This window comes from Rattus rattus, chromosome 1, assembly GCF_011064425.1.
Source record: "Rattus rattus isolate New Zealand chromosome 1, Rrattus_CSIRO_v1, whole genome shotgun sequence".
Classification (NCBI taxonomy): domain Eukaryota; kingdom Metazoa; phylum Chordata; class Mammalia; order Rodentia; family Muridae; genus Rattus; species Rattus rattus.
In genome coordinates, this window is record NC_046154.1 from 134,045,003 (window position 1) to 134,058,945 (window position 13,943).

At 43.1% G+C, this 13,943-nt stretch overlaps 1 protein-coding gene across 1 annotated transcript in view; it reads left to right on the forward strand.

The window, feature by feature from the left end:
• The window catches only part of LOC116903079 (aspartyl/asparaginyl beta-hydroxylase), a 74,860-nt gene that overhangs the window by 45,708 nt on the left and 15,209 nt on the right, over nucleotides 1-13,943 (forward strand). Inside the window, exons 9-11 of the mRNA XM_032905434.1 lie at nucleotides 2,769-2,904; nucleotides 9,735-9,826; nucleotides 10,184-10,317. Coding sequence (XP_032761325.1) covers nucleotides 2,769-2,904; nucleotides 9,735-9,826; nucleotides 10,184-10,317 — 362 coding nt within the window. The remainder of the gene's footprint in view (nucleotides 1-2,768; nucleotides 2,905-9,734; nucleotides 9,827-10,183; nucleotides 10,318-13,943) is intronic.

A 13,943-nucleotide genomic window follows, 5' to 3' on the forward strand; every position in this document is an offset into this window, starting at 1 on the left:
CGATAACCTCATTTGGAAAGTGATTTCATGTGTTGGAGAGGTAATTCTCTCCTTGTCTGTGTGACAGACTCACAAGCGTCTGACAGGTTTATCTAGCAACTTGACCAAGCTACAATGACACCGAGTCCTGTGACAGTTTAGAAGCATTCATGATGAACAAACTGTAAAGTCCTGGGGTGCGCTTTTTTCCTCTTTCTCATAATCTTGAAACTCTAACGAAATCATCCAATCCTCTAACTCCAGGGACCCAGGACAGCAAAGACTTTTGAGTCTCCCTTTATTGGAATGTGCTCTTGACCTTACTCACTATAAACTGCTGGCTTGGGATGAGTAAACAGAGTCCGTGGTTGTTGGACTGTGTTGAGTGAGGAGCAGTGATTGGCAGCCCTCCACACAGCAGGAGGAAGCACACGGGTTGGTTGCAAGGAAGGCGATGATGGGTTTCACGGAGACAAAATAACTCAAAATCCCGTGCCCTGCAATATTTTAAGAGATCCTGTGCTTTCACATGATACAGAAAGATGTCCCCTAGTTTTAAAAGCAAGGGTGACAAATCTTGCCTCATAAGACAGAACCTCAATTGGCCTTACATGTGATTCCAGAATTGGGGAGCAGTCTGCGTCTAATTTCTCAGGATTCTTTACCCTGGGAGCAGATTGTATTTATAGCCAGAGTAAAGGAAGTGAATTTCAAGAGAGAGAGAGGGAGCGGGGAGAGGAATGTAAGCCAGTCAAAGAAGCCATGTTGGTTGCGGCTGGGGCTTGTCCTATTTGACCTTGGTTTAACGGTTGGCATCTGGCGATTGGCTGAGATTCACCTACTTGATCCCAGAGTAGGTTACAACCCAGATACATATCAAGCCTAAGTGTATTTCCCTCTATATGGGGAAATCATTGAGGAAATGTGAAATTATGTATAAGGTAGCAGCTTCATGCTGGGATGGTATAGTCCCCACGAAAATCTGAAAATGTCTGCTTTTTGGAGTCTGCTACCTGTGCAGCCATTCTGATTTAATCAGATTTTTTTCCCTACATTAAATCATAAGTCCATGGACCATAGGTTGGTCAAAATAAAACAACAGCAGAAACACTTTCATTCTATGGTCTGCCTCTTTTTACTCCAAGATTGCATGCTGTTCACAAGGCAGCTCACCAGAAAGTACTCACTGTTTCCACACTGTGCATTAAAATGCTGCTACTGGCTGTTACTTCCGGTGTCCCCCCCACTTCTACTAAGCCACCCACAGCTTGCTGTGCCTGATCCCTGATTTGTCTTGAAATCCAGGCAGTGTGGTCCTGCCCTGATCCCCTGTTGTTCCATCCACTTTTCCTGGAGCATGGAACAATGGGGTTTCCATTCCCAAACCCCAGTTTCACTCTGTATCTCCTTAATGCTCTGTAGACTCACCCCTTTCTGCTTCTACCCATTGCTCTCACAGCCTTCTTGCCCCTGAGGGACACCACAGTGTGATGGGGACATAAGCCAGCAGCAGCAGTCACTCAGTTTGCCCAGCAAGCCGTGGCTAAGGCTAAAACAGTCTTATAAATAAGTCAAGGACATGTTTGTTTGACTGAATTCCAAACCTTTTTTTCCTTTTGTTATTAACTTCATAATGCATCCTGCTCCCGCGACTGGTTTCCCAAAACCATTGAAAGTTTAACTACTGCTGGTCTTGTTGGAATGGTGTCACCGTAGGGAACACTACTGAAATTAAATCCGTGATCTGTTTTCCAGTGTGGGTGTGGGAGTCACATGGAACTTGGTCATTGCACCATCAGCAAGACCGCTGTTGTTGTTAGATTGCATGGGAGAGGGAGGAGCAAGAGACGGAGGAGAGGAAGGGAGAGAAAGGGAAAGAGACAGAGAGACAGACAGACAAAGAAAGGAAGGGGGTGAGAATAAAGGGAGAATCTTAAAGCTTATCATAATACAAATAATTAGAGCAAGGAAAGTTTTCATAGTTTATAAGAATAAGTTTATTTTTTTCATTTTATTTTATGTGTACGTGTTCCCTGCTTAAACGTATGTGCACCGCCTGTCTGCCTGATGCCCATGGGGTGGGGGTGGAGGTGGGGATGGGAAAATCCTGGAACTGGAGTCAGAGACACTTGTGAGCCACCTTAATGGGTTCAAGGAATCAAAGCCTGGTCCTGTGCAAAAGTAGCTAGCCAGAACTCTCCACCAATAATAAGCTGCCTTCCGATCTGAATTTTCTCCCTCCCTCCCTCCATCACTCCCTCCCTCCCTCCATCCCTCCCTGGCCCCTTTCTCTTTGAGAAGAGGTTCCAACGGAACTAAAATAAGAATCTAAATGCAAGCAAGAATTTTCTCTTTTTTTATTTCATTTTTCATTTTTGCTTTTAGTTTGCTTTTTGTCTGTTTGTTTATTAGTTATTTTATTTATTTATATTTCAAATGTTGTTCCCCTGCCTGGGCTCCCTTCCATAAAACGTCCATTCCATCCCCCTCACGTTTGTCTATATTAGGGTGCTTCTCTACCCCCTCCTGCCCCACTGCCCTTCCATTCCCCCACACTAGGAATCAAGCCTCCACAGGACCAAGGGCCTCCCCTCCCACTGATGCCAGGAAAGGCCAACCTCTGCTACGTATGTAGCTGGAGCCATGGGTCCATTCATGTGTACTCTTTGGTTGGTGGTTTAGTTCTTTCTTTCTTAAACAAACAAAGCAACCGAAAGTCACTGCGAGACCTGTGAGACGTTCTGTAGGACATTCTTTTCTTCTCGGTGAAACTAAAATCTTCTTTGAAGTCTTTAGAGAGAAACTGGAAGTTAATCCGCGACGAAGGCCTCATGGTGATGGATAAAGCCAAGGGTCTCTTCCTGCCTGAGGATGAAAACCTCCGGGAGAAGGGCGACTGGAGCCAGTTCACACTATGGCAGCAAGGTGAGCTTTGGCTTCTAGATTTCCTTCCGGCCAGAGGATGAGCCAGTGGTCTACTGACAGCTGCCTGATACATGTGATACGCCCTCACTGTCTTTCAACGTGTGTGCATCTGTTCATGTGTGTACATATATGTATATGGATAAGTATGTAAGGGCTTTTGATTAAAGAGTGCGCTATCCACTGTACCCTACGGTGAATGAGAGCCCAGCCCGTGTCTATCACTATGTCAGAAGGGAGTGTCTCTGAACTGTGTCCACTGCTGTAAAAATGAAGGTGATGCTGAGGAACAAAGTGACACCAGCGTGGGTGGGAGCCACTACAGCAGATACCATTGTTGGTGTATTATTTTATGTTATGACTGTTTTCTAACTCCCCATTCATAAGTTCCTTTTTGTTGTTCTTTATGTTGATATTCAGTTGTTCTGGGAAACATTTTGGCTGAAATGCCTGAGTGCATTTGTTACATTATTAATATAGGCATTTAAAGTTAATTAATGGATATGTGACTTCAGATGCTTAATCTATACTGTGTGTGGTTTTTTTTCACTTGAGTTTTAAAAGAGACCGAATTTATGTCTTGATTTCCATTTTGAATCAAAATAATCTTGTGTGTGTGTGTGTGTGTGTGTGTGTGTATGTGTGTGTGTGTGTGTAAGAGAAAGAAAGTGTGTGTGTTTTGCAGGATTTAAATGCAGAACTTCACTCTATTAGGCAAATGATGAAATACCAAGTTCTATCCCCAGCTCTTGTATTCCTTCTTGAATAATGGACTTTTTTTCTTTTAATTATATTTTTATTATTTAAAACAAATTTTAAGTTTAAAGTATTTTGGTGCTTTCCCCCTCCCTACCCACCCAACTTTTTAAGTTCTTTCTTAGAAAACAAATAAAAAAAAAACCCAAACCAACAAAACTCCCAAAGCAAGAGAACAAGATAAAATAATGTCCCTCCTTCAGCAACCACATAAAAGCGCACACATGCACATGCACACACACCAAAAAAACAAGCAAAAACAACAAGAAAAAAAACTGTGGAGTCTATTACGGGCTGGTCAACCACTCCTCAACATGAGCCCTGCCCTGGAGTGATTGATGTAGCCAGCGTCACTTTCTTGGGAAAAAATGAGTTTCCCTGTCCCAGCAGGTATAAATGATAGTTCAGTTGCTAACCTTTACCCTAGTGGCTAGGTATTTATTCTTTCATTTATTCATTCCACTTTATAAAAATACAACAAACTACATATAATAAGATAAAAGAGAAATAATCACATCAAAGTTGAACAAGGCAACCCAACAGGGGTTTAAGAAAAAGAGAGAGCCCAAGAGAAGGCACGAGAGTCAGAGACTCGCTCATTTGCGTATTCAGGAATCTCCTTAAAAACACTCAAAGTTATGGAAACCATAATGTAAACATAGAGGACCTGGTGCAGGCCTATGCTGGCCCCATGCATGCTGCTTCTGTCTATGCGAGTTCGTATAAGTTTTGCTCATATTGATTTAGGGAGCCTTGTGTTCGTGGTGTCCACCATCCATTCTGTTTCTTACATTCTCTCTGCTTCCTCTTTCACTGGGTTCTCTGAGTAGTGAGAAAAGAGATTTGATGGAGACATCCCACTTAGTGCCGAGTGTTCCAAGGTCTCTCCCTCTGCGGGGTCTGTCTATGGGTCTACGTATTCGTTCCTGTCTTCTGAAGAATGAAGCTTATCTGATGGTGGCTAAACAAGGCACTGGTTTACAAATATAGCAGAGTATCGTTATGAGTCATGTTATTGCTATACTTTTTTTCTTTAGACCAGTCTTACTTGGCCTCTACTCTAGGTCCCTGAGTTATCTAGTCTCAGGTTCTTGGTCACCCAGGAAGCATTGAGTTTGGACCTTGAGTCGAATCAGACATTGGTTGGTTACCCCCATATGCTTTGTGCCACCACTGCACTAGCACAGCGTGCAAGCAGGACACCATCGCAGATAAAGGGCTCATGGTTGATGTGCTGTTTACGTATTTATTCCCATAACGTGGAGAGTACCTTCCTGTGCCAAAGATACTAGCACACAGGGGTGAAGGCTCTCCGTAGGCACCGGTTCAGTATCTCATGTTCAATGGATTATATAGGAGTTACTTCAGGAATGGGGTCTTGCTGTCCATGTGTGGAAAGTAATCTATAGTCTTGATAACAGCCTGGGTTGTTTGAAGATTCCTCTGGGGCCCCTTTGGCCAGTAATTCCATTAGATGTAACCTAATTATGGTCACAAGAAGCTTCATTTGGTGACCAGAGATGGCCAGTTGGGACTCCATCTCCCCATTACTTGTATATATTTTAGGATGTTCTGCTATATCAGATTTCCATGCCACCCCTCAGTGCCCTTCAGTTTTAGCTGCTGCTCCATGTATTCCCTCCCACAAACCCCTGTTGATCCTTCCATCCACTCTCCCCCAATTCATACGTGTTTATTCCATTTCTCTTTCATCAACAGATCTATCTGTTCTCTCTTGTCCCTTACTTACCCTCTGTGGTCTATGGCTTGTAGTTTGGTAATCATTGATGTAACACCAGATAGAATACAGTACTCAAATAATAACATTCTGTCTTTCTTGGTCTAAGAGACTTCACTCAAAAATGCGTTTGTTTATTTGTTTCTTTATCTGTTTTGTTTTGTTTTTTTTTGTCCCATCAATTTGCCTGCAAATTTCATGAGACCATTTTTTAACAGCTAAATGATTCTCCACTGTGTAAATGTCCATTTTCCTTATCCATTCTTCCACTGAGGGGCCTCTGGGTTGTTTACAGTTTCTGGCTTTTATGAATAGATCAGTAATGAGCATGGTTGAGCAAGGATCTCTGTGGTAGGACACTTTGTGTATATATCCAAGAGTGGTATAGCTGGAATTTGAGGTTAATTGATTCCCATCTTCCTGTGGAACTGCCACAGTGATTTCCATAGTGGCTGTACAAGTTTAAAGTCCCACCAGCAATATATGAGTGTTCCCCTTACTCCACATCCTCTCCAGCATGAGCTGTCACTTCTTTTGATTGAAGCCATTATGACAGGAGTTAGATAGAATCTCAAAGTAGTTTTGATTTGCATTTCCCTGGTGGCAAAGGATGTTGAACATTCCTTTAAATGTTTCTCAACCATTTGAGATTCCTCTGTTGAGAATTCTCTGTTTAGATATGTACCCCATTTTATTATTGGGTTGTTTTCTTGATACTAGTTGCTTGAGTTCTTTCTGTATTTTGGATATTAGCCCTGTACCAGGTGTATAGTTGGTTAAAAATCTCTCCCCATTCTACAAGCTGCCATTTTGTCCAAATGGTGATGTGGTTCAGCAGTTAAAGGCTAGACTCAAAACCAAAAATATAAGAATAATCAACTTTTTAGCATTGAAAACATATATTTTCCTCACAAATGACTTTGTAAATGGCTACCTTCAGGACTAGGGGCCTGAGTCAGTGTTAGAGCTCTAGCCTGGGTTGTACGAGACCCTGTGCTTGCTTGCCAAAACTCTAACAAGTTACTATGTGTCTATCTTAAACATGTGCCTTGCTCACAAATTAAACAAATATTGCCAACCATGACTAAAGTACAAAGGACACATCTTTATTCTAGAGCCTAGGGGAAATGGTGCTAACACAACCCTCCTTCACTTCAGGATAACTAAAGCTTTAAGTCCTTCTGTGAAATCTGCTTGTGGCGCAGGAGGTAATGGGATTGGAAACTGTATGTTAAATCATAGGTTGGAAACGACAAGCTCAGTGTACACTGTTGTGCTGAACAGCCACAATTATCGGTCAGAGTTGTCATGCAGAATGAAATTTCCCTTCTCTGTAGAGTCTTGAATATTAAGAGGAGTATACTCCAGTCTCTAGCTCCATGAATATTACCTGAAAAGCCACATTCAAGTGATGTATTATTCTTTTATATCAGCATTGCCTGTGTTAGATCTCTTGCCCGAGCCATTCTCACAAAGAAACCAAGTTTGCTGCTTGTTGAGAATTAACTTTGGTGACAAATAATAAAAACACAAGCAATTCCACTATGTTACCAATGCCGGGCATTCCTTACTCAATTACAGACTCAACGGAATGCCTCCTGCCTTGTAACCTGTAATGTAACAAAATGAAGAAGTGTTCTTTAAGCATAAGATTTGGGAATCATGGTCCTCGTTTACAGTCCTGAATATATCCTCTCTTGATCTCTCCTGTGGGCATGTCCTGAATCTCCTTGAAAAGAGTAATGAAAACAGTTATGTTGAGTATGGTGTAGTTCCCACTGTCGGGGAATACTGGAAAGAAGAGTATTGAATATATGCCAGTGATTCTACAGTGCTGTGTAATGGGAACTCATTAGTAAAGGGCAACAAAGAGGCAGTCTTGAGACCTGGGTTAGTCAGTGTTCTCTAGGAAAAAAAAGAACTTATAGAATGAGTCTCTCAGGATGTAGTCCAGCTAATACAACAACAGCTGCCTATGAAAAGAACATCCAAGAATGCAATAGTTGTTCAGTCTGTGAGACTGGCTGTCTCAGCTGGTCTTCGGTATAAGCTGGAATCCTAAAGAGGTAGGCTCTAATGCCAGTGAAGAAATGGACTTGCTAGTGAGGGCAAGAGCAAGAAGGTGAAGAGAGAAACTGCCTTCTTCTAAGTCCTTTAAATAGGCTTCCGGCAGAAGTGTGGCCCAGATCAAAGGTGCGTCTTCCCATCTCAAAAAATCTGGATTAAAGATGTGACTCCCCACCTCAAAGATCTAGATTAGAAGTGGCCCCTTCCTACTTCAAATGATCCAATTAAGCAAAAATTCCCTCACAGATAGGACCATCACAAGGCCTATCTAAAAGCCTAGATGTCAGATCCATGACAACTGCATTGTAATTGTCAACTCTGCTCTTCCCTTACTGTGTTCCCCTCTGTGTGTCAGTTTGTCCTTGTTTAATAAGACCTGAGTGGCTTCCTTCATACAGGGAACATCAGACATCACTCTAAGCATCTGACTGTAGTGAGCACTGGAAGAATTTTGTATTTAGCAGAGCTTTCCGATCACATGTGGATTCTTAAAACAATGGGTTGCAAGCCATGGATGTGGAACCACTACTGCACAACCTTCTCCTGAGGGAGACTCTGTACCTTCTGACTACATGAGATATACGAGCTGAATCCCTGATGCTTGAGACCAGGAATAGTTGTTTCCAATTTTTTCTGACCTGGGAATAAGGACACAAACTCTGCCAGTTGAGTCTTTATGATCAAAGCATGGTCTAGACCTGAGGTCATTCAAACACTATACCCAGGAAGCTTGGTTAGTTTCAGGTTGTGGATATGTAGATTAGGAATCCTCCCTTTTTATGTACCTAGAGGTTAAAACCCAGACCTCACCAGAGGAAGTCCTGGATAGGATTGATTTGGTGGTCTTGGCTCAACTGACCAATCAGGTATTATACAAGCTCAGGCCTTAACCAATGCGCAGAGGGAAACCCAGCAGCCCTTGTGTCTTTTCAAGCTACCAGACTTCACCTAGCTTCAGTTTGAGCAGCATGGGTCATAGCTGAAGGTTCTGTGCCAGCCCTCCCAAAACCTTGCTCATAGATGCCCTGGTTTTAAAGTCCATTATGATGGCTTATATATTTGTATGCTATTCTTGCAAGCTGGCATACATTGTTCGGCTCACTGGGACACAATTTTACTAACTAAAAAGAGCACATAGCAATGTACTCGATTAAGAAGCAGAAAGTTCCCCTGCAAAGAGCTAATAACACTGTAGAAGCTCTTTCCTAAGTTCAGGGGTCCACTTGACTGAAGCAGAAGTCACGGTGTGGTGTCTCTTAGAACTAATTTCATTCTCAGCATAAGATTATCTTAGTGTACATGAGCATTAAAGCCAAACTCTTCTTTAGATGTAATTTCTTTTATAGAAATGTTTTAATAGAAAAACAAAAATGTGTTCTTTAAAAACCAAAACAAAACCAAGTCTTGTTTTCCTCCTCCATGAAAGCTGGTGACACTGCATACATTCTGAGCACATCTTCCCAAGACGAGTGTGGAGAAATTTTACATGGTCCAAGTCACAGAATCTGTTCTTGATACAATTACTCATATTTTTTTTTTGCTTAAAGATCCTGATGTTCTTCATTTAAATGTCATTTTAGCAACACGTAAAGATTCTTAATATATTGAGACATACACTAAATTCCAACTCAAAAATGTTTTGCTATCTTGCAGAACTGCATTTTAGGTTAGGCATAGAGTATAAAGTATTTTCCTTTCTTAGAGGTTGCATTAATTTCCAGTGTGTACTATAACACATTAACAGAAACTCGTGACCTGAAGGCATGGCTCGGGAGTCTTCAGTGGGTTTCGCTCACTAAATCCAAGTCATTATCCTTCAACAGGCTTCAGGTTCTAGTATCCGCCCATGGCTTTTGTGTCCGCCCATGGCTTTTGTGTCTTTGTCTATCTCTAAAACCAGCAATGGCTGGTCAGTCTTCTTAGAATCTGGATTATAGACTCTTCTCTCACACGTTTGCACATGTAAGGGCCCTATAATGACATTGGCCTCTTACTGTTTTTCTCTTGGCCTTTACATTCTGACAGCCAAGGTGATCATACAAGTACATGTGGCTCAAATGGGATGAGATGAATTTTTACTACAGTTTGGTTTTGTGTGTGTGTGTGTGTATGTATGTGTGTTTCAGCAGAGTCTCATTATGTGATCAGGTTAGTCTTGAACTCCTAGGCTCAAGTAATCCTCCTAGTTAACTTCCAGAGTAGCCGAGACCACAGATGCACCATGATAACTGTGATTTGCTTCTCTCAATACTTGTATCATGTTTCTTTCTAGGAAGGAAAAATGAGAATGCCTGTAAAGGAGCTCCTAAGACCTGTACTTTACTAGAAAAGTTTTCCGAGACAACAGGATGCAGAAGAGGACAGGTACTAAGGGTATCCTCAGAGATGGGAAGAAGACAGTGTGTTGTCAGGAAAGGGACAGAGCTGACCTTTACAAAAAGCACAATCATTTCCCTTGGCACAGTGGATGTCTCTTTTCCCATTCACTTTTTAATGAGACATAATTTCATATGGTTGATGTCAAGATTTGAAAGTGGGAAATGTTGAGTATTATGTCACTGTGGGGAAACAAGAGAGCTTGTTTTTTGGCTCCCTCACAGAGAAATAAGATATGAATCTAAGTCCCAAGGGTTATAAAGGCTCTCATATGAGTCGATACTGATTCTGCTGCTTCTTCTCACCTTGATAAATGTCTAATTGGGTGTTATACTTTCTGTACAGATCAAATATTCCATCATGCACCCTGGAACTCATGTGTGGCCACACACAGGACCCACAAACTGCAGGCTCCGAATGCATCTAGGGTTGGTGATTCCCAAGGAAGGCTGCAAGATCAGGTGTGCCAATGAGACCAGGTATGTTTCCTTTGTCACTTTCTTTCTTACCAGTCGCTCAACAACAGATGTTCCTTACCGAAAGTCTGTGGTCGATGGAATCATGTCCCTTCCTTGGTAGCTGCAGTATATAGGAATGAAGTCATTTGCATCAAGATTTGAGTGTGTGACCTTCTTTGTGCTTCCTGGGTACAGAGATGTCATTCATAGTCAGGGCAGGTCTGTCTGCCTTATACTCCCAGAGCACTCATCTGCCTGCCCAGCTCCCTTGTTTCTTCAAAGTGGACAACCTTGCATTCAGGGTCAATCGCTTGCCTTAAGCTCCCCACTTTCTGCATTGTGCTTAAGGTGCCACAGCTTGGGTTATGCATATGTATACGAAGTCTTTCTCCTCAGAGACATCACCCAGTGGGCATTTGCATTTTGCTCCAAAGGCAACAGCATGGTTCTGTGAGTGACTGCCACTCACAGAACCATTTCGGTCACTCTGTGACTTTGGTTAGTCACTTTATCTCCTTAAATCTCAGCTTCCTGCTTATAAATTTTGGCAGCAATCCTGACTCTTCAGGGCTGTATAATGGTAAAGTGAACAAGGCGGTGGTAAATGTTAGGACTCACATCTTGCTTTCTCCTCTTCTAATCACAGCAGCTGATTCACCCTTCTTGTGAACAAGGCATACTTTCTCAAGCCACACTTGAACAAGTCTCACAAGCTGTAACTTTTGAAAGGAGTTATCTAGACAGCTGCTTTAATTGATTCAAAGTATACTAATTACTAGGTTCCAATTTCACTTCACAAAAATAAGACCTACCATTTGCTGTCTTAAGCCACGTGCACAGGGTGGTCTCAGTAGTTCTGGCCAGGTATCATTGCTGTTAATGTCTGTTAGCCTGCTGATCATGCTGAATGGAAGCTCCTAGAGAGGAGAAATCAGGAAGTTACCTTCTTCTACAGCCCTTATTGTCTATGGTAGGGGACAGAATGGAAGACGAGACAAATTTATGGGACATACGATGGTGGACCACATGGGGCTCTCCTCTCCTCTCCCAGACATACAAGATCAGGAAGATTTTAGGAAAACTGGTACTACATGCGCCCAAGGGGAACACAGGTCAAAGGTTACACATGGGTTACTTGCTCCTAAGGTTTGGGAATCTTGGGTAGTGTGTTATCGTTGTTGTTGTTGTTGTCGTCTTCCTCCTCCTCTTCCTCCTCCTCTTCTTCCTCTTCCTCCTCCTCCTCCTCCTCCTCCTCCTTCTCCTCCTTCTTCTTCTTCCAGTTTGCTTGCTTATTTGTTTTTAGACAAGAGGATTATAGATATTTAAAGCTGAGAGGAAAACTTTCTGAAACATCTATAAAAATAAAGATGCTAAATCTGAGAAACACTATTGACTCAGCAGCCTAGAGTAGAGAGCACATGAAGAGGAAGGTAGGGGAGTGAGTGTGGCCAAGGCCAGTCCATAGGAAGGAAGGAAGCTTCTGACACCAAACTGATGGCTCAGTCCACAGTCAGTGGTTATTATCTGAAGGGAAAAGATGAGAGCACCCTCAGTAACGGACACAGTGAAATGTTCCAAAGTGAAGAAGAGTAAACACTGGGTGCTGGAAAGAAATGGAGAATAAAGAAGCAACAGATATGAGAGGGTGGACTCAGGAACCCTCAGAGTGTGGTAAGCAAAGCAGTCCAAAATGGCTCTCCATGTTCAGTCTTCAGCAGGAAGGTGCTGGTGCTTGGACACATTGGCACCTGGAAATGTATGAGGCAAGTTAATGGAAAGGAAAAGGAATTTAGTGTTTGTACCTATTTTATTTACATTGCTATCCAAGACCTGGCTAGAACTAAAATAAAGTTGAATATGGGGATTTGAGAGTCGAGCTTGGTAGGAGCTCTGAGGGGCAGCTTGACCGATAACTGAGTTGTGACAGTTATGGGGAGGCGGTGTTGCAGGAAGCAGAGATGCGTGCCAGCACAAGGAATGGATAGAATCTTTTGGTTCTCCTTTCTGAATATCAAAGAGTGTATGGAACTTGTCTGATGGCTTTCAGTCATTCCCATGCATGTTTTGTCTCTTATTCGCTCCCTCTTTTCTCCCTCCAGTCCTCCCTCCCTCCTCCCTCCCTCTTTTCCTTCCTTCCTGCCCTCCTTCCTACTTCTTATCCCTTCAGCTTATAGCTACTTGGAACCAAACTACTCAATTAAGCTCCCCTTTAGGCATAGGTAGGAAAGTGGGGAACTGACCCTTGACTTCAGAGACCTGAGGAGGAAGGAGACAGCTCAGCTTGAAGGATGACCATGGCAAGCAGGAGGCAGGCAGGCAGGCAGGCAGGTAGGGGAGTGGGTGGGTAGAGCCAGAGATGTAACCACAAAGTCTCTGAGAGCACAGAACATTAGGTAACTGTCTCAGTTAGGATGTTATTACTGTAAAGAGACACCATAACCACAGCAACTCTTTTTTTTTTTTTTTCCGGAGCTGGGGACCAAACCCAGGGCCTTGCGTTTGCTAGGCAAGCGCTCTACCACTGAGCTAAATCCCCAACCCCTCACAGCAACTCTTATAAAAGAAAATGTTTCATTGGGGCTGGCTTATTGTCCATTATCATCATGGTGGGAAACGTGGTGCTAGAAGAGTTGAGACTTCTATATCTTGACCCAAAGGCATCCAGAAGGAGGGTCTCTTCCACACTGGGCAGACCTTGGGCATTAGGGGACCTCAAAGCCCACCCACACAGTGACATGCTTCCTTGAACAAGGCCACACCTGTTCCAACAAGGCCACACCTCCTAATAGTGCCACTTCCCTTGGACCAAGCATATTCAAACCACCACAGTGGCCTTACCTGGAATTGCCCATTTGGATGTTCCTTTGCATCAGATACTCCAGTCTCTCATGGCCACACTTGAGGATGTCAGCCACTGCTATGAATCTTAAACCACCCCTAGAATAGCAGTTCTCACCAGACAGAGGTCACACCGCTTACCCAGAGGACTCTCGATAGGCTATTGACTTGCCAACTCTCAGTTTCTGCCGAGCTAACATACACTCTAGTTCGTGTGACCCTAAAGAGCTACTAAAAACAGTAATTTGCAGGTGGTCTATTTTGCAAATTCACAGTCATTTTCAAAAAGCGCTCACCACCCATTTGCCTATTACCAGGCTCTGAGTTGATTCTGCAGAGGAGCTGGGAGCTGGGAGAGTCTGGCTCCTTACCATGGCTGCCTGTCAGCAGTCCCTCTCCATCCCTGCTGTCAGGAGTGCTGTAGTCTGAGGTGCATTCTCATCCTTAATCCTTAACTCAGTGGTACTTTGAACAGGTTTAGTATTTCCTTGACAGAATACTGCTTTTCATACGAGAAATGGGTTGGTTTGGCTAAGTTCTACGTACTGCTTAAAGTGCAAATACCAAGGAAACTGAAGAGTGCACAGTCTGTAAAGATTTAGAATACCAAGGCTTTCAGACAAAATCTGGAGGCCTCGTTCTGTGATCCACTGTACAGGGACCGAGTGTCAAAATAAGCAGGCAGGAAAGAAGTCGAGCATCCTTGTGCTGGGTGGCAGGCAGTGGTTGTTCAGAGCCTGACACCTGGCGGGCTGGAAGAGCAGGTTACCCATGGCATTTTTTTTTTTTGCTGTAGTTCTCAGATCTTG